The sequence below is a fragment of the Schistocerca piceifrons genome, chromosome 1 (genome assembly GCF_021461385.2).
Source record: "Schistocerca piceifrons isolate TAMUIC-IGC-003096 chromosome 1, iqSchPice1.1, whole genome shotgun sequence".
NCBI classification, from domain to species: Eukaryota; Metazoa; Arthropoda; class Insecta; order Orthoptera; family Acrididae; genus Schistocerca; species Schistocerca piceifrons.
Window position 1 is genome coordinate 1,252,014,695 of NC_060138.1, and position 26,245 is coordinate 1,252,040,939.

Here is a 26,245-nt window from a genome sequence, read left to right on the forward strand (position 1 = left end):
TCGCATCCATATAACATCACAGGTACAATGGTCGATTGATATATACTGATTTTGAAGTTACTGCTAAGTGATCTTTTTCTTAGAATTTTGATGAAACTAAAAATTGTCTTGTTTGCTGTTGATAAACGGACATCTATTTCTATATGTGTTCCGTTGTTATTGAGCTAAGGTATGTGAAATATCTATCATGAATTAACAAACTATATTTACATGACGTTTCTTGCTTATTTCTTAAGTTCATTTACGTGCGTAATTTCAAATACTTTGAGTAAAGGAATAAAATTAATTTAACAGCTTCTTTTGTCCTAGGATAGTACGGGGTATGTAAATGTAAATAACGAAGAGCGAATCTGAATGCGGCCAGATCGTGGGTGTGGGACGTAACTCAGTGCAATCTTCTAGGTCGAGCAGGCATTGAGTGTTTCACACCCAGTCATCTCATAGACCTACTTGGAATACCTCTATGCACTGAAATCCGCAGCCGCCAGACGTGACAACGCTGAATCAAAACACGTTTGTTTCTGTCAATTACCGCGGGATGAAACAGCGTTTAGAAGTGCAATATTGCTAAAAATCACGCCCTCATTCAGTGAAAAATAGCAACAACCAATGATCAGACAGACTATCTAGAACAGTCTCCTTACAACATGGTACAGAAGCCACAACCAAAACGTGTACCTCCACTTAACTGTACCCACAGTCTGTGTACAGTGTACTTCACGCGCGACTCAAATGCATGCTGCGTCTGGCGTTCAACGGAAACAAAAAGTGGGGATGAATAGGACTCCCAAGGGATTCAGCAGTGTATTATTAGTTATTTTATCTTGATATCCAAAGATCCAATAGAATTACTTTGGGAGTAATATAGACTATTTGATCAAAAGTATTTGGACATCTGTTTTCTTGGCAGTTTTTTGAATGGTTTGGTGCAGCCCGACACGAATTCCTCTACTGTGATAACCTTTTCGTCTCAGAGTTGCATACGCAACATACTTCCTCAATTATTTGCTGCATGTATTTCAGTCTCTGACTTCCTCTACAGCTTTTACCCTCTATAACTCCGCCTAGCACCACAGAGGTTATTCCCTGAAGTCTTAACACATACCCAATCATCCACGCCATTCTTCTTGTCGCTGCTTTTCATATATTCCTTCCCTCACCGATTCTGCGAAGAATCTCGTCATTCCTTATCTTATCAGTCCACCTAATTTTCAATATTCTTCCTTAGCACCATATCACAAATGATTCATGTTGTGGACTGGCAAGACAGCCAATCCACAGTGACGGGTAGCCGAAAGGCACGCGTTTAAGCTCACGCAGGCTGGCGTGAGGTCTGGAACAGTTAAAGGAGTTATACTAGCAAGAAAAGTACGTAGCTGCTGGAATACTTAACTTTAATCCATAATTGGTGATCATCGGTGTGACGGTACATGCATCACAAGATAAATAGCAAATGATAATGGCGCATTGCTAGGTCGTAGCAATCGTAGCAATTGACGTAGCTGAAGGCTCTGCTTACTATCGTCTCGGCAAATGAGAGCGTAATTTGTCAGTGAACCATTGCTAGCAATGTCGGCTGTACAACTGAGGCGAGTGCTAGGAAGTCTCTCTAGACTTGCCGTGTGGAGGCGTTCGGTCTGCAATCACTGATAGTGGCGACACGCGGGTCCGACGTATACTACCGGACCGCGGCCGATTTAAAGTCTACCACCTAGCAAGTGTGGTGTCTGGCGGTGACACCACAGTTCGAACCTTGTCTACTCCTGTTTTCCCACAATCCATGTCTCCCTACTATACAATTCTGTGCCTCAAACGTAAATTCTCCCAAATTTCTTTCTCAAATAAGGATCTGTGCTTTTGGAAGTGCTAATCTGGTTTTTGTTTTTTTATCTACTCCTCGCTCCGTCGGTCGTGGATTGTTTTGATGCCTCAGTAACAGAATTCCTTAACTTCGTCTGCTTCCCGGTCACCAGTTTCGCTGTTGCTTTGCTCGCTATTCTCGTTCCCGCTACTTCTCGTCACTTTTCTCTTTCTCCGCTCTACTCTCAATCCATATTCTCTGTCCATTAGGCTGCACATTCCATCCAAAAGATCCTGTAATTATTGTTTACCCTCACTGAGGATAATAATGTTGTCAGCGAATCTTATCATTGACATCATTTAGCTCTGAATTTTAATCCCATCATCGCTTCTTCGATGTACAAATTGAACAATAAGGACGAGAGACAGTATCCCTATCATACCATCTCATTAATCCAACACTTCGTTTTTATTTGTGCAATCTTAATGTTCCCTCTTGCTTCTTACACTTACAGTACATCGCCTGTGTTTCCCTGTAGCTCACTTATTTTTCTCAGAATTTTGATCACATTGCTTCATTTTACGTTGGCTTCATTTTTTTGTAGTTCGACAAATACTGTGAGGGTGTCATCATCTCCCTTCAGTCTTGCTTCCATTATCCGGTGGCAAATGAAAACAGCCTCTCTGGTGTCCTTTTTTTCACCTTTTCTGAAGGCAAAATCATCATCACGTAATACATCCTGAAATTTCTTTTCCATTCTTTTATACTTTACTCTCGTTATCATTTTGGATACGTCGTATGTTAAGCTCATTTTGTGATACTTTTCGTACTTATCTGCCCTTTCTAACTTCAGAGTTTTGTGGATGATATTTTTCCAAAGTCTGCCCGTATGTTGCAAGCCCCATAGTCTTTACACACCAAGTTGAATTGTTTCGTTACTGTTTCCCACTCTCTCTCTAGACTCTTAATGTTACCACCGTTGCTTTCACTTGTTTTGACTTTTTCGTGGGCTGAGTCAGTTCTTCCACCGATTATTTCTTTTTAGATTTCTTCACTTTTCTGCTGCGGCCATTTCGACTTGACTGCCCTGAACTTCCTGTTTATTTCATCCTTAAGTGATTTATATTGCTGTATTTCTGTCTTTCTCTGAAAGTTACTGTGCTTCCTCCATTCGTCGATCAATTGAAATATTTTTTCTCTCACCCGAGACTTCTTCGGAGTTATCTTTCTTGTACCTCTGTCTGACTGTCCAGTATTTGTGATGCATCTGAACTGCCTACTATGCTTTTCCTGATAGCATTATCCACATCCGCAGCGAACTTCCAACGCGTCTCAACATTCCTCAGGACTTCAGTAGTGCACTTCCTTCTACACGTATTCTTCCGCACGAGTCTCTTAAACATCACTTTACTGTTCATCATTACTAAGTCATGATCTGTTTATCGCAAATGCACGAACTAAAGGTTGTGGATTCATTACCTGTCGAGGCGAATCAAATATATGAATGCTTGGTGTCTGTTCTTTCGAACATATCTGAAAGAACAGACTCCACGCACATTTCACGTAATAAGAGTTGCATTTACCGATTATGTAAGTTTAGGAAAAACTTCTTTTTCCATATGTATGGAGTATTTCTGCTAATTATGGTTTGAAGGTCGTAGATTCTAAAAATAACTTCCATCATATCCCATCTCACTTACAGATTTTTTGTAAAATGAATGCAAATTTTTGATAAAAAAATTATTACAATGAAGTAATATTATTTTTCTTACAACTAGTCAAAAAATTATTTCTTATATATACAAAGTTTAAAGCTTACTCTTTCTTTTGCTTCTATTTCTTCTTCTGTTTTATGCTTATCCGAAATCGTTTCCAAATTCCTTCTCTGGTTTCTCGATCGAGGATCCATCAATAGTCAGCTAGCGTACTGATACCCCATCTTCCTTGGTAATGTCTCTCGATACCACGGACTTCCTGGCGAACACCTTCAGCTTGTTCTTCACTACGGGCTTCTACGTTTACTTCAAAATAGTCAATATGGGAATGTAAGAAATGAATTTTCAAAGTTCGTCTTGGATCATTGAGCTTCTTAGGTTGCCAACATTCGTTGTACAAAGGTTTTGCAGTCAGGGTCCTTTGTATTCCCGAAAAGGTGGTGCATTCTTGAAGTGCAAATACTTTTCCAGTACATAGAAAGCCTGCTTTAAGGCTACCTTTCGAAGAATCAATGAATATACGAGATTCTGATGAATCATATTCTATCTGACGTCATTTCATGAGGCGATGAACATCATTGAATTAACAAAACTTCCCTCTTTGAACAAAAACTGAGTAAATTCTCTCTCGTGATGTCTGCGCCATGAAAATGAGACCCGAGATAATAGCAGATTTTTCGTGTTCTTGCCTTCAGCCTAAAAAACTTAAACATTAGTGTCATGCAATATTTTGTGTAATGTAATATCTTGTACAGACATCTTTTATTAACCTGACACGTTCCACATCATTATGAAGTGTCGTAATCATGATCTATGGAACAAGTATTAATCTAATCTAATCATCTTTTGAAAGACCTCTCTTACTAGGTCGTCGAACTGAGAAAGAAGTTGAGGTCCCTCGTCAATAGGGCAATTTGAGCTAAACTCGTCCTGACAATCTAAAGTCTCTGAGCCTTTGACTCAGTCAGGGTGTCATCTAAATCAGTAGGTGGCTGTGGAACTGGTATTTCAGAGCCTTGGGACACTGGACGAATAGATATTTTCTTTTTCTTTTTTCTAGTAGATGTTCCACATCTACCGAAAAGAAGTAGCAGTCAGTTGTGTGATCTTTCTCTTCACACCATATCATAGGAACGCCAAAGGAAAATGAGTTTTTCTTACCTCTAAACCACAAACTATGGATTTAGATGGTCTGTCATTGAAGTGGATGTGGGACTCCGTCTGGTCACAAACATGTAGAAACAAGAATTACTTACTGTGGTACTTTTTGTGAAATATATTAATTACCCACCAAGTTTGGACACTAAATTAGTGTTACCTTCAGGCCGCTATGCAAACTGAATGGTGACATACAACCTTCGGTGCATTAGGACAGGTACCACGCTCATTCACTGATCTGATGGATTTCTATTCACACCGTGTGCGCACTCCAGTCATCTAAAATCAGCTGTCAACTGTCACAGTTGTTGTTAGATGAAGCACTATTCGGACTGAAATTTTCACTCCATTGCAGAGAGTGATCTGATATCAGGCTTTTCGGCAGATTAAAATTGTATGCCAGACCGAATTCGAGTTTCGGTCCGGCACACAGATTTGCTCTTCCAGGAAGTTTTTGACCATCATTCAGTATCCATAGGAGCCTGAAGATGTAGTTTCTAAACTGGTCGCGTAATTAATGTTTCATAAAAAGTACGACTTTTGCTATTCGTTATTTCTACATAGAAAGAAAAAAATAAACAAATAAAGAACCGGATATCTTCCTCGCATCTTCTGCACGTCTTCTGCGGAGTCTATGCTTTGTCCTGATCTCCAAGTTTCAATTTGAAATACGCAAAACAAACTTTCTTTACAAACACACTTGTTTCTTTGTTGAAGTTTTAGTTTTAAGCGCATTTTTTTTTAATAAAAAATATTAAATTTTATGTTAATTGGGAATTTTACGCTAAACACAAAATAAAACTGGCGCTTAACAAAAAATTCACCTGATGGAGTTTCTCTGGTATTCTTTCGTTTCTACCAATTTGAAATCTATAAGTAAATGTACAAAAATGTTAAGAGAATTTTTAATTGGAGACCTGTGTAATCTATATTGTCCATTGTTGGTTACCATAAAGGAAAGGCTGCATCAAATTTCATTTCTGTTGAAGAATACAGAATGATTTCGCTGAATGGAAACAAACTGTCGCTAAGGACCTCTGAGGAGATAAAGAGCAAAAATTGCCACACGGAGAGGTAAACCTATTTAAAGATAGAGATAAAAGACAGCTGGCCACCAGGGTGGGGTAAGCCAAACGAACATGTGAAACATTCTCCTCGACATCTACCTCTATTCGTATCACTCACAAACCGTATAGGCCTCACTACATACAGACTTGTCCCCGTGGCGACGATTTTGTGGGTGGTTCGTCGCACAGGCCACTATGACAACATCTTCAAATTCAACAACATGCAACATACATACCCCTTGGTATGGTGACAACGAACCATCTGCACAGGTTCAGCCAGAGTGTGTTGGTGGGGATTATTTGTGACCGCCTCGTGGGACGAGTCATGCTTCCACTGTGCCTCGTAGGTGAGGCATAACTGCACTTCTTGCGGATGACTCTGCTTTCCTTGCTGGAAGACGTGCCATTGGTGTTATAAAGGGTAATGCGTTGCCTCAGCTCACTTTCCTCTTGAGTGTGGAGCAAAACCATTAGCAGAGAGAGAAAATTCTGACTTACGTGGTGTCATGTCTGCTTTCAGTCACTGAAACATTCACTACCCAAGATCTTTTATCTCCACCTTGAACTAGATGTAACTCCCTTGGAATGCATCTCCAGCCATATGTGCGAATGACTTTAATTGCTCCATATTCTCTCAATGATCGTTTCATGCAGTTTGGTCATATTTACCAAAATTGCTCTGTGTATCTAAATTACTTAAAAATCCTCCTGTTTTTTTCCCATAACCTTTTCCATTACACCCAAGGACATTTCCGCAGAAACAGCTGCAGTACGACAAACAACTGACGCTGGTAAGGTTATGATAGCGGAAGAATTTTCTTCGTGATAAGAAATTGTGTGTCTGAGAGTAGGGAAGCCCGTGAGAGCTATTTAGACTGTTCCCAAGAGGTGCTAGGCACCAGTATATTTTAAGAAAGTGGTGCCCCACAGCTCGAAAATATTTGAAGTACGCTATTATTTAACGCCAATAAGCGGACATGAAATTTTGATATTGAACAACCAGTTTTGGTCTGGAGACCACCATCACGTCGATAAAAACATTCGAAACCTCATACTGTGCGACAAAATCAATTATATCAAATGATAAAATCAATGAATTCGTCATGATTTCTCGATCTGACAACATTGGCGAATTTCTGGATTTTATTATTTGAAGTAATTGATTTTATCGCCTAATATGACACTGAAATTGAAACTTCCTGGCAGATTAAAACTGTGTGCCGGACCGAGACTCGAACTCGGGACCTTTGCCTTATGCGGGCAAGTACTCTACCAACTCAGCTACCCAATCATGACTCTGGCCCCGTCCTCACAGCTTTCGTTCTGCCAGTATCTCGTCTCCTACCTTCCAAACTTTACAGAAGCTCTCCTGCAAACCCTGCAGAACTAGCATTCCTGAAAGAAAGGACATTGCAGAGACTTGGCTTAGCCACAGCCTGGGGGAGGTTTGGAAGGTAGGAGACGAGATACTGGCAGAAGTAAAGCTGTGAGGACGGTGCGTGAGTCGTGCTTGGGTAGCTCAGTTGGAAGAGCACTTGTCCGCGAAAGGCAAAGGTCCCGAGTTCTAGTCTCAGTCCAGCAGACAGTTTTAATCCGCCAGGAAGTTTCATATCAGCGCACACTACGCTGCAGAGTGAAAATCTCATTCTGACACTGAAAATGTTTTTATGAACCTGATGATGATCTGTGAACCGAAACTGGTTGTTTGATAGGGGAATTTCAACAGCAGCTCCTGGCGATAGATAATGGCGTTCCCACTAAGTATCGTTCCATTTGATGATGAAGGCTCAGTTTGCAGCCCAGATACTGTTCATGCGTGGCATGACGATCTGGCCATTCCCTCCAGATGTCTGTGTACAAACGACGGTCTGTCTACTCGTGAGCTACACCTAGGGAGTGAGTGTGCGAGTGGGAGAGCTACGGCATGCGGAGGGTCATGCTGGGGTGAGGTGCGAGTAGCGGGCTGGGGTAGTGGGGTGGGGTGAGTACCTGTGGCGCCGGCCAGGGCTGGGCGCGCTGTGGGGCCCGGAACCCTCGCCGCCGGGGAGTCCCTCCTGCGGTCTGGCGGGGCTGACAGCGCCTCCTCGGCGCCCACCTTCTGCCGGGACAACGGCGTCGGCGCCGCGCCCTTCTCTGTGGACACACCACCACACCGAGCCGTCACTCCCCTGCTGGCTGAGGGCGCTGACGCACTCATCCCACTACGTGCTAGAGTGGTAAGCTGGTAAGAAGGCAGGTGGTGTTCTGGGTGAGTGGTCGTGACCACGTCACACACCACATTCTGAGCTGTCACTCTCATGGTGGGTTGAGGACGCTGACGCACTAATCCGACTACCTGCTAGAGTTGTGAGCTGGTAAGAAGGCTGGTGGCAGGCTGTGCGCAGTAGTGAGAGGCCCTAACCATATCATACACCACATTCTGAGCTGTCACTCTCTTGGTGGCTTGAGGATGCAGACGCACTGTTCTGAGTACCTGATAGAGCAGTGAGCAGGTAAGAAGACGGGTGGTGGGCTGCGTGCATTAGTGAGAGGTCGTGACCATGTGACACACCACATTCTGAGCTGGCACTCACTTGGTAGCTTCAGGATGCTGACGCACCATTCTGATCGCCTGTTAGAGTGGTGAGCAAGTAATTAGCGGTGGTGGCCTGACACACAGTAATGAGAGGTTGTGATCATGTGACACAGCACCACAATGAGCCATCCCTGCCTTGCTTGCAAAGGGCGTTGCTAGAGCAGTGAGTAAGAGAGAGCTGGGTGATGGGGCACCAGCCAGTGGCCCCATGACACTCCAGCCAGTAACATTATTTTGCTGGACTTGCCGACCAGTGCTCAGTATAAGTGACAAAAAGGAAATACCATAGTTATTAATTAAAGAAATGAGAAGAATGTGTCCCATGGACATCGATGATTGGCGAGAGGCTCAGTGGTTGGTTGGTTGTTTTGGGGAAGGAGACCAGACAGCGAGGTCATCAGTCTCATCGGATTAGGGAAGGACAGGGAAGGAAGTCGGCCGTGCCCTTTGAAAGGAACCATCCCAGCATTTGCCTGGAGCAATTTAGGGAAATCATGGAAAACCTAAATCAGGATGACCGGACGCGGGATTGAACCGTCGTCCTCCCGAATTCGAGGCCAGTGTAGACCCAGTGGCAGCAGTGTTGTTGGTTCTCCAGAGAGCAGACGACTACAAAACATCGAGTGGGACAGAGAAAGACAGAGAATATAAGAGTCACTACAAAATATTATCTTCTGTCACTGAGGAGAAAAGTCTTACGTAGCTACTGACACCCATTGTCAGTGACTTAATGGATATGACTACCCATTTTCTCAGCCAGAACCATACATATGTTTGACAATGGTCACCAGTTAAAAGTGTCTTAGTAAAAGTGTGTGAATCGTTAGTTCAGTGGTGACTGATGTCGGACAAACCATGAGGTAGCTTATTGTCTTGAATCTTTTGTTAATCGTCTCCCCTTTCCTCTCCTTTCTGGGACACAAGCTTTCCTCTGTTTTGTGCCTTTTATTCGCCAGTTGAAATCACAGTTTAGGTGACAGGGTCATAACTGATGGAACACAAGTTCAGAGTGAGGAGGAAAGCGGAAGCAAACCAGCCATGTCCTTTGAGGGGACACCCCAGCTCTTGTCATAAGCGATGTTAGGAAAACCTAAATCTGGCTGGAGCTTTGAACGCTGCCCTCCCGAGTGCCTTAACAGCGCAACACCTCTATCGATATTTGATGCTCCATAGTTTATTTGTTCTCATTGTGGTTTCAGGACTTTCTAGGCATCTGCTCGTCTTTTGCGTTCTTTAGTCAGCCCATCCTTTCAAGATCACTGAACCTATTTCCCAAGCAATGGTACACGCTTTTGGTTCCTCTTGGCAGTATTGTGTACAGAAACACCTTCATAAATTTCCAGTATGTAGCCCTACAACTATCTTGTAAAAAAGGAGGTGGCAGTATCTACCGTTTGCTTCTAACTGACGGTTTAATCTCAGAGTGTTGTGAGTCGATGGTCATAGAGTCATGCTGAAATGATATGTTACACACTGTTCATATACCTGACTGAGACAGTTTCAGCTCATCTAGCTGCTGTGTTTGCTGGAAAAAAGGCTACTTTGGGTCCATATTAGAGTACATGTAACAATGTGGGTGCTTCAGCTGCAAAGGACAAAATGTACTACTTGAGCAGCCTGCAGTCCCCCCTACGAGGTAGGGCAGAAAATAGAATGAATGTTGGGTACATGGATCTTTCTGTTATACGCGTCATATAGCTACACTATCTGAAAAAGTATGTAAATACCAATATGAAAAATGGAACTGACCATTAGCTACCACGAGAGGCGACCCACCAGTGTAAGAAGTGGTGTTTTCACTAGAGAAGCAGTGACAGCAGAATGGGTAGGTTAGGCAGTTGAGTGACTATGAACGTCTACCAGGCAGTGCATGTCACCTAAAATAATCAAGCAATGGCGTTTCAACGCTTCTAAATCTACCGGACTGTTGATGATGCGACTGTGAAGAGGAAACGCGAAGAAACAACCATAGGTCGACCAGAACCAAGCAGACCTCACGTACTGACGGACACAGACTGTCGAGTACTGCATAGGATGGTTGTAAAAATTACATGAAATCAGCGAAGGGAATCAACGTGATACTATGTAATACACTGGATGTACACTGCCGGAAAATGTATTACACCTTTTATGACCTAGCACTTCTATCAGACTCATTAGAAACTTCAGTGAGAAAACTCAACGTTCTCAGACACCAAGCGGCAAATGTTGAGCTTCATTTATCGCTTGAGAAAACGCAGTACATCACGAACATAGGTGAATCTCCTAGTACACTGCATCTAGACCAGGGTGAGATCAAGAAAACCAACAGATTTAACTACCTGGGAGAATGGCTGGAACCTAATCTATCTGAAGGAACAGCACTATCAACTCGAGTCAACAATCTAGAGCTGGCATACCAGCGGATCAAGAGTATAATAATAAAATGTGTCTGTCCTGTAACACTAAACTGAAGCACTACCAGACAGTCATCCGTCCTGAAGCCTTACATGTTACAGGATGTTTAATGTAAATGTCGTGTAGCTAGCGCCTCCCGGCGGGTGAATCATTCGCCTGGTTAAAGTCTTTCGAGTTGACGCCACTTCCGCGACTTCCGTGTCGATGGGGATGAAATGATGAAGATAAAGACAACGCAACACCCAGTACCTGAGCGGAGAAAAGTTCACACTCAGCCGTGTATCTAACCCGGGCCGTTAGGTAAGACAGTCCCGCGCACTGACCACTCAGCTACAAGGGGCGGACTGAATGTTTAATACTCAGTAGGCAGGGACTTACCGAAAAGCGCGAAATCCAGGAGAGAAAGATAATGAGGAAGATACTGGGGCCAGACAAGGAAGGCGGCAATTATAAAAGGCGACTCAACAGAGAGCTCTACAAGTACTGTGAACGAATAACAGATGTAGCTAGGAAAAGACGACTAGCATTTTATGGACACGTTTACAGGATGCATCGTGACAAGCTGACCAACTACTTTCTTTGTTACTGAAAAAAGAGGAAGACCAAGTCACCAAAGTTGATGGAAGTGGACAAAGATCTTCAGGAATTGGGAATAACAGAAGAAAACTCGAAGGATCGGACAGTACTCAGGAAGAAGATTAGACAAAAGAGGTTCCAGCACGGACTACCAAGAAAGAAGGCTGGCGCCCTCTGGACACAGGAGAGGAAGGAACAACACAGTCAGAGGACGCGTAACTACTGGGCAAACGTCAAAGCCCACTCCAAACGCATTAGTTGAATTTCGTGGTCCTTAGTTGGCCTATACGAAATAAGTAGAAAGAAGAAGTACGCCTTTTAGAGCTTTCCCATCAATTCAAGTTTTATTGTTACAACAGTGTACACGGACCACATGAAATGATTACATTTACAGACAAATAACACAATTGGTTCTGAGGTACCAGGTATCGACCCATGCTGAAGCACCCATGTTAGTACCTTGTGTAAACTACAAGGGCGCCAATGCAGGCACTAATTCAGGCATCCAGTCGATTGTAGAGATTGCGAATACTACCCTGGGATACGTTATTGCCGGCTGCAGTGGCCATGCGGTTTTAGGCGCTACAGTCTGGAACCACGCGACCGTACGTCGCAGGTTCGAATCCTGCCTCGGGCATGGATGTGTGTGATGTCCTTAGGTTAGTTAGGTTTAAGTAGTTTTACGTTCTAGGGCACTGATTACCAAAGAAGTTAAGTCCCATAGTGCTCAGAGCCATTTGAACCATTTTTTGGTACGTTATTTCAAGCCTGATCGACCTGATCAAGTAGTTCTGTAAGAGTCGTTGGTTGACGAGTAGCACGAGTCACTTGTCGTCCCATCATATTTCACACGTCGTCAATTGGATAAAAGTTAGAGGATTGTGCTGGCGGGGTAACTTGGTGCACGTCTTACAGAGCACGTCGAATTACATGGGCAGCATTATCCTTCCGGGCAACGGCCTTGCCGCAATGGATAGTCCGGTTCCCGTCAGATCACAGTAGTTAAGCACTGTCGGGCGTGGCCGGCACTTGGATGGGTGACCATCCGGGCCACCATGCGCTGTTGCCATTTTTCGGGGTGCACTCAGACTCGTAATGTCAATTGAGGAGCTTCTCGACCGAATAGTAGCGGCTCCGGTCAATGAAAACCATCATAACAACCGGGAGAGCAGTGTGCTGACCACACGCCCCTCCTGGCTGTATCCTCAGCTGAGGATGGTACGGCGGTCGGATGGTCCCGAGGGGCCATTTGTGGCCTGAAGAGGGAGTGCTTCCGGAGCAAGAAGGGCAAAATAACAAGTCTGACAACATTCTACACGCATCGAGCGGTGGTTAGCGTTACCTATACAAACACCAAAGGTGAACGACAGTTGTAGCTTTTTGTGTCCCAGACGGTAGGTCATGGAGTAGGGCCACTGTCACTTGGACGAATGCCCGGTTCGTGACAGCCCTCACGAGGTGTACGTTGTACGTGCGAACGACCATCACTTGCATGCAGACAGAATCTGCTTTCATCGCTGAAGACCATGGTGCTCAATTGCATCCTCCAAGTAATCCTATGACGGCACCAGTCGAACCGTGCACATCGATGCTGTGGCGTGAGCGGAAGATGGGCTAGAGGTGTTCGTCCCGTAGTCCCACTACTAATAGCCTGTTCACGACAGTTTGTGCTGACATGCCTCGGGTCACAAGCCTTCTCATCCCTGCTGTGGGAGCTGTACGATCTGGCACTGCTGCCCTCGCAACACGAGTACCTGGCGAGCGCCTGGGTTGCGTGGATTTTCGGAAACGCGTCTATCGTTGTGAGAATGTTTACGTCACCACTGATGTCGGCATCGTTCCACGTACATATCATATAGCTGAAGTGTATAACAGAGATATTGGAGCTTCGTATTTTATGTCTACAATGCCTCTTACTTTAAGAACTAATAATCACCGTAAAATTGGTGAATATGAATCTGTATGTGTCTGGGCTAAAGGCCCAGGCAATTGTTCTCATGTTCAATTTGTAGGTGATTTGACTCACACTTACAGAAATTAATAAAGTTCCTTTCCTTCCCTTGTGTCCTTTATTTTTTTTAAAAAAATACTATACTTGGCTCGTACTCAGTGATGTACTCTGTGTGAGGCATTTCTGTGTGACCTTGAACGCTGCTTCGCGCATGCGCACTGCTCATTTCAAGATGGCGGCGCCCATGTCACGGGTTCGTGCAGTATGTGTGGCAATTCTCCGATAGGACCATCCCTCCACTCGGAGGGCCACAATCTGATCCCTTCCAAAGTAGCTCAGTTGGCTGTAGGAAGTATGAGTGCCTCCCTGTGGCAAGGTTTCCTACATGTTTCACACATCTGCACCACACTTAGCCTTCTGTCTGTGAGCATTAGCCGGCCGCGGTGGCCGTGCGGTTCTAGGCGCTCCAGTCCGGAGCCGCGCTGCTGCTATGGTCGCAGGTTCGAATCCTGCCTCGGGCATGGATGTGCGTGATGTCCGTAGGTTAGTTAGGTTTAAGTAGTTCCAAGCTCTAGGGGACTGATGACCACAGCAGTTGAGTCCCATAGTGCTCAGAGCCATTTGAACCATTTGTGAGCATTACCTATCAAAAGGGTGGACACTGATGGCGATCTGGTAGCTATTCTACGAAGATTTCTGTTGAAAGACGACGTTGAAACCATTATCAATACGTCTACTATCCCCCATATCAAGTCATCGGATCAAAATCGACATCGTCTTTTTAGAATATTAAGTTTCTTCACGGCAGCGTAAGTACTATAAAGATTGGGTTCGAGAGCAAGTGATAAACCACACGTTCTATTGTTAAAGGAAAGCGATGCGTGAGGATCAGAATCACTTGTGTAGCGAGCTTATGTATAATGTCACACTTAACTACCGTCACTGTCTGATGCATTTATTGCCAATTTTAGATAGTTGTCGTTAAGATAATGTACTTCCAGTGTCTCAGTAGGTCAAATGGTTCAAATGGCTCTGAGCACTATGGAACTTAACTTCTGAGGTCATCAGTCACCTAGAACTACTTAAACCTAACTACCCTAAGGACATCACACACATCCATGCCCGAGGCAGGATTCGAACCTACGACCGGAGCGGTCGCGCGGTTCCAGACTGTAGCGCCTAGAACCGCTGGGCCACTCCGGCCGGCCTCAGTAGGTCAGACTTGAGGCTGAACTAGACGGTTCGAAACTAGTCGCCAAAATATATGTACTACAATTGCGACAGAATTCATATCAGCTATGGACCTATGGCCTCCCACTGGAAACTTTTTGATCGCCGCTTATAAACGCACTTTCTGGTGGACCTAGCCGGAGTATTACATGAGTTAAATGATCTACTGGGTAATATTGGAGATTCCAAGGGGCTGTTTGTGAATTATGTTGTTGTATATAGCCGAGCGGTTCTAGACGCTACAGTCTGGAACCGCGCAAACGCTACGGTCGCGGGTTCGAATCCTTCCTCGGGCATGGATGTGTGTGATGTCCTTAGGTTAGTCAGGTTTAATTAGTTCTAAGTTCTAGGGGAATTATGACCTCAGGTGTTAAGTCCCATAGTGCGCAGAGCCATTTGAACCATTTTATTAGCCGTTCTCCGAAATCGGCAGGTCGCACCCGGCGAGATGAGCACTTTCTTTGCTTGTTCGAGTGTCTTCGGTCTCTGTCTGTGGCGAGCAGGAGGGAGACGGGCGAGCGAGAAGGAGGTGGGCGAAGCTGGTGGGGTTGGTAGTGGTGGCCAGTAGAGCGTACGCATTTCTGGTGCACGGATTCTCTGGTGCGAGCGCCTTGAGCCGGTGTTTACCGTACCGGACGCTGCGGTTGTTGACGCAACGTGTTTGGCGAGGCTACCCCTGTCCTGGCTGTGATAGTTCGCGTGGTTCCGGGTTTCCTCCTGGAGAAGTCAATGCGATTCGGCGAAGCCTACGCGTCGTGCCCCGGGCTGCCCTAGTTGCTCGGAACGCCTTAATCGTGGGATTTTGCCGGACACCGGATCAACGCATTCTTTGGTTTTCCCGTCGAGGACAGGGACACGTCCTCCCCGCTTCTCTTTACGGGTGAGAATCATTTGTAATGTTCGCTAGAAACCTGTCTCGATTGTCTGCAGTCTGTCTGAATCAGCTTGGCGCTTGCCTTTCGCTTGGTTTTGAACTTAGATTGTGTTGCGTTCCCGCATTCTCCATTTTATTGATGATTATTCGAAGGGATCGCTGGCATATACTCAACTGCTTCCCATATGGAAATTGGCTTATTTGTTTAGAGTTTTTCGTTTGTTCCTGTTTTTAAATTTTGATTTGAAGGCTTTGCCGCCTGTGCTCAATTTTAAGTTAGACACTGTGTTTAACTTAAGAAAAGGGATCCACTTTAACTGGTGGTAGTAACTTCGTTCTTGCAGTTGGTGTATATCTCCCTCTATAGAAAGCACGACTACTCTTTGACGGAATAAGTGGAATATTTTATATGATACTCAAACGGTGCTTGCATCTGTTAAATTGTATATGAAACTGTATAGGGACGAATTCCACAAGGTTAACTGAAGTAGGCTACTTAAAAGCCCCTGACGGGACCATGAAGCTAATAAGCAGCCTACCGTATAACAAGGGTGAAGGAACGTTTTGAGTTGTGGATACCAGTTCTTAAAGCAGATTTCGCATTTGTCAAGATTGTGGTGATACTTGTTTTACGCTTAATATTTAAATAACATTTGATTCTTTGTTAGCCGGCCGCGGTGGTCTCGCGGTTCTAGGCGCTCAGTCCGGAGCCGCGCAACTGGTACGGTCACAGGTTCGAATCCTGCCTCGGGCATGGATGTGTGTGATGTCCTTAGCTTAGTTAGGTTTAAGTAGTTCTAAGTTCTAGGGGACTGATGCCCACAGTAGTTAAGTCCCATAGTGCTCAGAGCCATTTGAACCATTTGTGGTGTCTTTCAAAGCCAGACCAAAGGCTGTATTTAGTCTCGTTGTACCCTTTCACTCTTTAGAGAGCTTTTAATGTACATGTTGCAGTGATCAACTTAATATCACTTGCCTGGTTTTCGCCACGGTCTACAGCCGGTTCTGTTGTGCCGCTAGCGGTCTTGTACCCCGGTCTGACGTCGGGCTAGTCAGTTGTACTTTACTAATATTTAACGTGTCTGATCTTTTGTAATTGTGAAACATGTCTAAGTTGTTTATCATCTGGTATTTGAAGTTCAAAAATTTTTCTTAAAACTGATCTTTAATATTTTTTTTCCCTTTTTAGATAGGAAAGGGAACATTGATAGTTGTGCTTTGTTACTGTTTTGGAAAAGAATTTCTTGTTAGCCAATAAATCTTTGGCGGAGGTCTTAATAAGAAATGATGTTCAATGGTTTCCCTCAGTCCTTCCTCTAGGACCTCATTGTTGGTGTCTCTTAACCAGATACACGCCCTTGTTTCCAGTTCCAGCTTAAAAATCCCTCGTTCGACTGATACTTTAATATTGCTCCCGAGTGTGATATCTGCACCAGATAGAACTGGCTGAGAAAACGGAGTAAATTCGAAGACGATCAGCGGGTTTTTAACCACAAGTTTCTTGAGTAAACATGAAAGCGTCACAGAGATTGTATCCAGACGCAACAAGATGGCGTTTGCATCACGGTGTGGTTTACTGTTAAAATACCAAGAGCGTACTTTCCTAGAAGCGTCAACCAATGTATTGCTCCTCATATGTATTGCTCCTCATATGTATTGCTCCTCATATGTATGTACATCTCGTGAAGAGACCCTGACGTGAAAGCTAGAGAGATTCCAACCCTCACGGTGGCTTACCTACAGTCGTTTTTCCCTCCCATCTTTCTCGATTGGAAAGGAAAGTGACCGTGGTAGAGAAAGTACTCTCCACCACACAGTATTAAATGGATTTAGAAGCATAGATACAGGTGTCCTACGGGTTACGATAGCACGATTCGCTTCATGTGAGAGGAGCTCGTCATGTACACTACTGGCCATTAAAATTGCTACACCACGAAGATGACGAGCTACAGACGCGAAATTTAACCGCCAGGAAGAAGATGCTGTGATATGCAAATGATTAGCTTTTCAGAGCATTCACACAATGTTGGCGCCGGTGGCGACACCTACAACGTGCAGACATGAGGAAAGTTTCCAGCCGATTTCTCATACACAAACAGCAATTGACCGGCGTAACCTGGTGAAACGTTGTTGTGATGCCTCGTGTAAGGAGGAGAAATGCGTACCACCACGTTTCCGACTTTGAAAAAGGTCGGATTGTAGCCTATCGCGATTACGATTTATTGTATCGCGACTTTGCTGCTCACGTTGGTCGAGATCCAATGAGTGTTAGCAGAATATGGAATCGGTTGGTTCAGGAGGGTAATACTGAACTTCGTGCTGGATCCAACTGCCTTGTATCACTAGCAGTCGAGATGACAGGCATCTTATCCGCATGGCTGTAACGGATCGTGCAGCCACGTCTCGATCCCTGAGTCAACAGATGGGGACGTTTGCAAGACAACAACCCTCTGCACTAACAGTTCTACGACGTTTGCAACAGCATGAACTATCAACTCGGAGACCATGGCTGCGGTTACCCTTGCCGCTGCATCACAGACAGGAGCGCCTACGATTCGATCCCTGCGAAGCCCTACATTTCAGCAGGATAATGCACGACCGCATGTTGCAGGTCCTGTTCGGGCCTTCCTGGATACAGAAAATGTTCGACAGCTGCCCTGGCCAGCACGTTCTCCAGATCTCTCACCAATTGTAAACGTCTGGTCAATGGTGGCCGAGCAACTGGCTCGTCACAAAACACCAGTCACAACTCTTGATGAACTGTGGTATCGTTTTGAAGCTGCATGGGAGCTGTACCTGTACACTCCATCCAAGTTCTGTTTGACTCAATGACCAGGCGTATCAAGGCCATTATTACGGCCAGAGGTGGTTGTTCTGGGTACTGATATCTCAGGATCTATGCATCCAAATTGCGTGAAAATGTAATCACATGTCAGTTCTAGTATAGTATATTTGTCCAATTAAAACCCGTTTATCACCTGCATTTCTTCTTGGTGTGGCAATTTTAATAACCAGTAGTGTAATATTTGTGCATAGGGGAAGTGACTGACCGAATGACAGTCATCTTGTAATGGCGGTCACCAAAATATGTACGCAAACTACGAACATGGAGGCTTCATCAGCAGTAGTAGTTACCTATACGCCTACAAGTAACAGCACTTGCTGTGGTTGCCTTACCACAAATCACACTCTCTGCAACTGTAATAATTCAAGAATCCTCGTGTAAGAAATTTCAGTGTTTAGACCAACAACTGTTGGCAAATTTTACTGTGGCGTTGATCTTAAATTAAGCTGCAATAAAGCACTATTCTAAAGCACATTTGGTTTCACTAAACATTATTTCGTTAGTTTACACGAATGTTTCAAAATATCAGCATCTGTGGGGGTAACAGTTGTAAGGGTTGTCAGTTAATATTCTGAACGGCGTTACACCAACCTGACAAGTTTCTTCTTTGCCCCAGAGCGTAGAATTGGCACTAGATTCTCTGATAAAATTACAGCAGACTACGAAAACTATTCAAGAGGGAATTTCTATAACGAAAGGTTCAAAACACTAGAGGCTGCATATCTGAGGAACAAGAACTTCCCTTGAAATCAAAGAACCTAGTAAAAATGCTTTCCCTTGATGCACCTAAAATATTGTTCAAGTCCTTTCCTACAATCGCTACTATATGTACAGTACCAAGAGTTTTGAAATATCTTTCATACATAGAAGACTATATCTTATTGGAGACAGCTTCGTTACCAGTCACCTCTGCTGATTTTGTCAGCATATCACCTGGGCTTAATAGTGATAAATGATACAAATTCCGACCAGATCACTCATGTCACAGTTTGAATTAATTAGAGTTTGAACAAAATACGCCAGTTGTCAGTAGCTGTATTGCAGTACCAAAAGAAATAGTTCCATTACTACCAGGTCGTATGGAAATCAATGAAGGAAAGGCTTCAATTTAAAAAAAACTGTGATAACTAGTATAGCGCCCGATGCCTCTGTTGCATAGACTGTATGGTTTGCACAGATCCTTTCTTTCTCCTTAATCGAATTTTTACGTTGGTACTCCCACTGCAGTAATTTTGCACACTATAAAACAGTTAGTGACCCTTTACATGGCTGCCATTCTTTGCATAATTACAATGTTCCAACGTGTTTCATTTAATTTCATATAGCGACCTAAAAAGAAAGAAAGAAAAAAAAAAAAGAAAAGAGAGAGACAAGTCGGGTAAGTGTTTCTGTGGTTATTAGCGCCAGTCTTAAACCTGGTACTGAATTCTTTCGTTTCAAGCGGATATTCCTGTAGATGGAATCTACATCACTGAGTAGTTTGCGCAGTAATTGCAACAAAAATAATTTTATGAACATATATTAGGCCTAATGAAAAATTAATGTATTAACGATGTTATTCAATTCTGACTAAGCCGATTTGTCTTAGTGACTGTTAAATAGCTTTCTTTGATTTAGTTTAGAAGTTTTACGAGGCTTAGAAGGCTTTTCAAGTCCTTAGGGTTTGAATTTCCGAAACACTGAGACACGTACAGTATATCTTTAAGTTGTAACAGAGAAGTAATCAAACTTCACTTTTCGTAGATGTTGATTTAAAAGCTTTAGTAGTTGATTACTAAACTACTTTACAATAAAAAATCTCCCTATAAAAGCGAACAAGGATTCCGCGGCCAGCGATGTTGCAAAACTCTGCTCACACTGTTCTTCCAGCAGATGCACAGGGCAGTAGACATCGGCTCTCAGGCTGATGCCGTGTTCCTTTTTTTCAGAAAGGCCTCTGACAAGATACTGCACTGCCGTCAATGACGAAAATACAAGCTAATCCGATCTGTGAGTGGAATCAAGACTTCCCTGCAACACGTCACTCTTAACGGAACGAAATCTGAAGCAATAAAGTTAACTTCAGGAGTACCTCAAGGAACTTTATAGGACTGTTACTGCTTACACTAGATATAAATGATGTACATAACGTCGACTGTGTCTAAAAACGTAACAAGGCCACAACACGGTAGCGTTTTTCAGGAACACCTACAGAGAATGCAATGAATGGTGGAGGGAGTGGCAGCTGATCCTGAATGTAAGTAAATCTAACATACTGCAGAAACATAAGAGACGGAATCTGTTATGGTAAAATTATGCTACTAATGATAAATTGCTGGAAATAGTAATAACAGTGAAACTTTGTAGAGTGTAACAACTGTAGCATGAAGAGCTGTAGAAAATGCGTTCCATCGTGGATCCACGTTCGTGGAAGCGCTCTTCACGGGGTACTTTCTGACAGGTTACCACTAATGTGATGTAATAGCAAGTTCTGTTCTTCTATGTGTGACGAATGGGCCCTGAAAGTTGCGCTGCACAATTTTTATGCATCCCCAGGCCAATCACTAATGAATGTGTAATAGATTTTTCCAAAGCTGTTTCACAGAGGAAGACCGCACCACAGTTTCTTCTTTAAATCCTCGTACGAAAGAAAAAATGGCTGACATCGAAATAAGTGTCCAAGAAATAGAAAAGCAACTGAAATCACTCAACAGAGGGAAGTCCACTAGAATTGACGAGATACCAATTCGATTCTACATAGAGTACGCGAAACAACTTGCCCTCCTTCTAACAGCCGTATACCGTAAGTCGCTAGAGGAACGGAAGGTTCCAAATGATTGGAAAAGGGCACAGGTAGTTCCAGTTTTCAAGAAGGGTCGTCGAGAAGATGCGCAAAACTATAGGCCTATGTCTCTGACATCGATCTGTTGTAGAATTTTAGAACATGTTTTTTGCTCGAGTATCATATCATTTCTGGAAACCCAGAATGTACTCTGTTGGAATCAACATGGATTCCGGAAACAGCGATCGTGTGAGACCCAACTCGCTTTATTTGTTCATGAGACCCAGAAAATATTAGATACAGGCTCCCAGGTAGATGCCATTTTCGTTGACCTCCGGAAGGCGTTCGATATAGTTCCGCACTGTCGCCTGATAAACAAAGTAAGAGCCTACGGTATGTCAGACCAGCTGTATGGCTGGATTGAAAAGTTTTTAGCAAACAGAACATAGCATGTTGTTCTCAATGGAGAGACGTCTACAGACGTTAAAGTAACCTCTGGCGTGCCACGGGGGAGTGTTATGGGACTATTGCTTTTCACAATATATATAAATGACGTATTAGATAGTGTCGGAAGTTCCATGCTGCTTTTCGCGGATGATGCTGTAGTATACAGAGAAGTTGCAGCATTAGAAAATTGCAGCGAAATGCAGAAAGATCTGCAGCGGATAGGCACTTGGTGCAGGGAGTGGCAACTGACCCTTAACATAGACAAATGTGATGTATTGCGAATACATAGAAAGAAGGAATACTTTATTGTATGGTTATATGATAGCGGAACAAACACTGGTAGCAGTTACTTCTGTAAAATATCTGGGAGTGTGCGTACGGAACGATTTGAAGTGGAATGATCATACAAAATTAATTGTTGGTAAGGCGGGTACCAGGTTGAGATTCATTGGCAGAGTCCTTAGAAAATGTAGTCCATCAACAAAGGAGGTGGCTTACAAAACACTCGTTCGACCTATACTTGAGTATTGCTCATCAGTGTGGGATCCGTACCAGGTCGGTTTGACACAGGAGATAGAGAAGATCCAAAGAAGAGCGGCGCGTTTCATCACTGCGTTATTAGGTAAGCGTGATAGCGTTACGGAGATGTTTAGCAAACTCAAGTGGCAGACTCTGCAAGAGAGGCGCTCTGCATCGCGGTGTAGCTTGCTGTCCAGGTTTCGAGAGGGTGCGTTTCTGGATGAGGTAGCGAATATATTGCTTCTTCCTACTTAAACCTCCCAAGGAGATCACGAATGTAAAATTAGAGAGATTCCTGAGCGCACGGAGTCTTCCGGGCAGTCGTTCTTCCCGCGAACCATACGCGACTGGAACATGAAAGGGAGGTAATGACAGTGGCACGTAAAGTGCCCTCCGCCACACACCGTTGGGTGGCTTTTGGAGTATAAATGTAGGTGCAGATGTAGAGAGCGGAAGGTAACTCGTACCTATAGTACTCACTCGTTCCCCTTCTCTATTTGTATGCTTACTGAAGGAAAAATTAGTCCCAGTTTCTTTACACAATTTATTCTGTTACTTTCAGGGCACACACGTGCTACATGTGCGGTATGACGGTACAAGACTAGATAACAGGACTCGATGCCGTAAATGGGACACGTGCCGCATTATGCTGATGCAGCATTATGCCACGACACCCTCTGGCCGCCACCGTCCGCCTGTTGGTCAATGCCCGGCCGGTTACGGAAACCATGGACACTTGGACACGGGGTGAAGTGACATTTGTGGCAGCAACATCATACATAACCCACGTTTAAGTACTGGCCATCCGGCAAGGCTGGTCAAGAGACCGAATCGAGTCAACGCCCATCGCAGTGTCAGCTTCCACTGTTAGGTCGCTACCACCCCATCGCCATACTGACAGCACCGGCCGTCAGTAGCGCGGCCGCACCACTGATGGACTGAGGCTCGAACTGAGGCCCTGCAAGACACGTAACTAGCTTTTCCTCAAGCTTGACAGGACAACTGGTTCAGCAAAAGTCTAATGAGTTGCATGCTGCGCTGTAATAAATGAGTGGTGGAAAAGTATTGGTGACCACTACATAAGACGTAAAAATAACAAATAAGTACCATAGGGACCGCCGAAAACAAAGGAAAAAAAAGTGTTAAAAGGAATTCTTTTCCAAATGTTATGCTCAGCACTGAGAATATGTGGGAAATTGGCCTAACGCGTTGGCGAAATGCAGTAATGGCCTATGCAGCAACGCAGACGATACCTTGTAAGTAGGCTGTTTAGGTTTTTATGTTGGTAACGCCACGTAGCGCTCTGTATGAAAATCACTGGCTGTGCTGTGTGCAGTCTGTGGCTGGTTTGCATTGTTGTTGGCCATTGTAGTGTTGGGCAGTTGGCTGTTAACAGCGCGTAGCGTTGCGCAGTTGGAGGTGAGCCGCCAGCAGTGGTGGATGTGGGGAGAGAAATGGCGGAGGTTTGAAATTTGTAAGACTGGATGTCATGAACTACTATATATATTATGACTTTTGAACACTATTAAGGTAAATACATTGTTTTTTCTCTATCAGAATCTTTCATTTGCTAACTATGCTTATCAGTAGTTAGTGACTTCAGTAGTTTGAATCTTTTATTTAGCTGGCAGTAGTGGCGCTCGCTGTATTGCAGTAGTTCGAGTAACGAAGATTTTTGTGAGGTTGGCTCTGAGCACTATGCGACTTAACTTCTGAGGTCATCAGTCGCCTAGAACATAGAACTAATTAAACCTAACTAACCCAAGGACATCACACACATCCATGCCCGAGGCAGGATTCGAACCTGCGACCGTAGCGGTCGCTCGGCTCCAGACTGTGAAGCGCCTAGAACCGCACGGTCACTACGGCCGGCTTGTGAGGTAAATGATTCATGAATGGTATAGGTTATTGTCAGTCAGGGCCATTCTTTTGTAGGGATTAATGAAAGTCAGATTGCTTTGCGCTAAAAAAAATATTGTGTGTCAGTTTAGTGATGATCAGAATAAGTAAAGAGAGAACTGTCTGAGTACGTTCAGTTTTGCTCAGCTGTTTGAAAATCGAATAATGTAAGAGGTTTACTAGCACAGCCATTCATAGTTTTTCTACGGGAGCGTTACAACCTATGTAGAGACAGTGAGTATGAACAGCAGCCACCATTCTCAGAAAACATCGGAATCAGTTTTTCCAGCCACATGCCAACGTCATCCGACCGAAAAGAGGAAAGGAGGCGATGCCCTTCTCAACTGATATGAGAAGAAGCAAGACAGACTCCTCTGGGGACTCCTGTCTGGAACATCAGCCGAAACGACCAACACGAGAGGACGAAACCGACATGTTCTTCAAAGCAATGGCTATCAGAGTGAAAAAATTTCTCTCAAATCTCAATACTCAGACCAAAATTGCAGTTCTCCAAACCGACACAGAGAAGGAAGTGCTAACCCAACAGAGTCAACGCAATTCCAAGTTCACCAACTGCAAATTATAATTAAAGACATTCGTACTCGGAGCACTCGCAAGCACCACCGCCTAGGTCCACCACTGACACGCCTTCAACTCCTCTTAGCAAGCCGGCTGGTGTGGCCGAGCGGTTCTAGGCGCTTCAGTCTGGAACCCCGTGACCGCTACGGGCGCAGTTTCGAATCCTGCCTCGGGCATGGATATGTGTGATGCCTTTAGGTTAGTTAGGTTTAAGTAGTTCTAAGTTCTAGGCGACTGATGACCTCCGATGTCAAGTCCCATAGTGCTCAGAGCCATTTGAACCATTTTGAACCTCTTAGCAAAGTTACTCAAACAAGTAGCATTGTCACTCAAGTACTCGGTTTTTCGCTAAAATATCTTACTGATAAGCAGTAATAATGCAAGAAATAATATAGCACAATGTTTTGTGCAATGTACCATACATTTGTGCTATATGAGACTCTCTGGAACGTATGAATGTATGTAGGTGACTCATTGTTGTATGTTGTACTTTTGTAAAGCGTTAGTTTTTTTTTTCATAGAACCTGTTGCAAACAATGAAAAAGTTATTAATGATAACTAGTAACCAGACAGCTGGTATGGACTGAGTAGTCCGGTTTCATTTTTGAACAAACTTAAATGCGTGACGTATTAAGGTTTCCAGTCCCTGCCAACATAAAATGCCCTATCCTGTTCACCCAGCGCAAAATTCTTGCTCCTAGGAAAACTCATCTTTGGCGTCACTCCGTGCTCGTGCCGCGCTCGACGTAGCAGATTCTAAATGAAGACCTCACGACAACGAGTCACCGGCGATGTCTGGGAGATCGACGGTCACCACATCTGCAGAACATCGAAGCAGTGGATCGACGCCAGACTGTGCGACAGGACGACGGCGCCCACCTGTAAGTGCGCTAAGTTTATTGGGACAATAAAGAGCTTTCACGAAAGCCATCTGTTTCGCTACAGCCACCTTCTCGTCCAATGGATTCGTATAGCCCTCGCCAGCCCGTGGAACCCACAACGCCTGGGTGGCAGACCCGAACGTCATCCTGAGAAACCGGGAGGGTGGCTTACCACCCATTCGTAGCAGCCACAGCACACCATTTCGTTACAGTTCTAAAAAAGTAGAATTGGTTTTTTTTTTTCCTAAATTTACGCAACAAGGTTTCGCCAGAGGAATTTACATTTACTCCCAAGTATTGTCACTTAACTTCTCCGGTCACCTGCGCTACACTTCCGCATGGGCAAACCAAACTGTTGTGATCCTTGCACGACGACTGTCAATGCTTTTTGACGTCTGCTGCCACGTCTTTGTGATCAAGAAACCAAACACTTCAGTACAGCTCTAGAATAATCCCGGTTGTGCCTCAACATGATTTGCCCATTTTAGAATCCTTCCAACAAATTTAAGTCTTCTGTTTGACTTCACCACTACAGTAACATCTGTTTATTACTCGCAGACATTCAAGGGACGTAACAGGTTACAGCAGCGTAACACTAGTCTTGCAGTCAGATATAATCCAGCTCTTTATCCTACATACCTACATACCGGCAGATTCTTGCAGTGAAGATAGTTTTTATTCAGTACAGTTAAACTAGATGTTAATAGGGCCAAAACGAAGGCGCCGTATGTGGAATGTAAATACGTTGACCCACATGCTAGTTCTACATGCAGTCTTATGTTATCAGCGTGTTTCATATCAGTTGACATTCAACTGCGAAGTTGAAGATTCAAAGCACAAAAATCTTTAAGGCAATAGTGAAATCCCTCAACACCACAATACCTTCCACCCCCCCCCTCCCCCCCCAACCCGCAACACTCTCTACCGATTCCACAGTAGTTTATAGCAGAGACTCCAGCAAATTTGCAAA

The 26,245-nt window shown here is 44.1% G+C and overlaps 1 protein-coding gene across 1 annotated transcript in view; it reads right to left on the reverse strand.

The window, feature by feature from the left end:
- LOC124780250 (lachesin-like) overlaps window positions 1–26,245 on the reverse strand; it is a 303,063-nt gene that overhangs the window by 39,557 nt on the left and 237,261 nt on the right. The window contains exon 8 of the mRNA XM_047253767.1: window positions 7,731–7,874. Coding sequence (XP_047109723.1) covers window positions 7,731–7,874 — 144 coding nt within the window. The remainder of the gene's footprint in view (window positions 1–7,730; window positions 7,875–26,245) is intronic.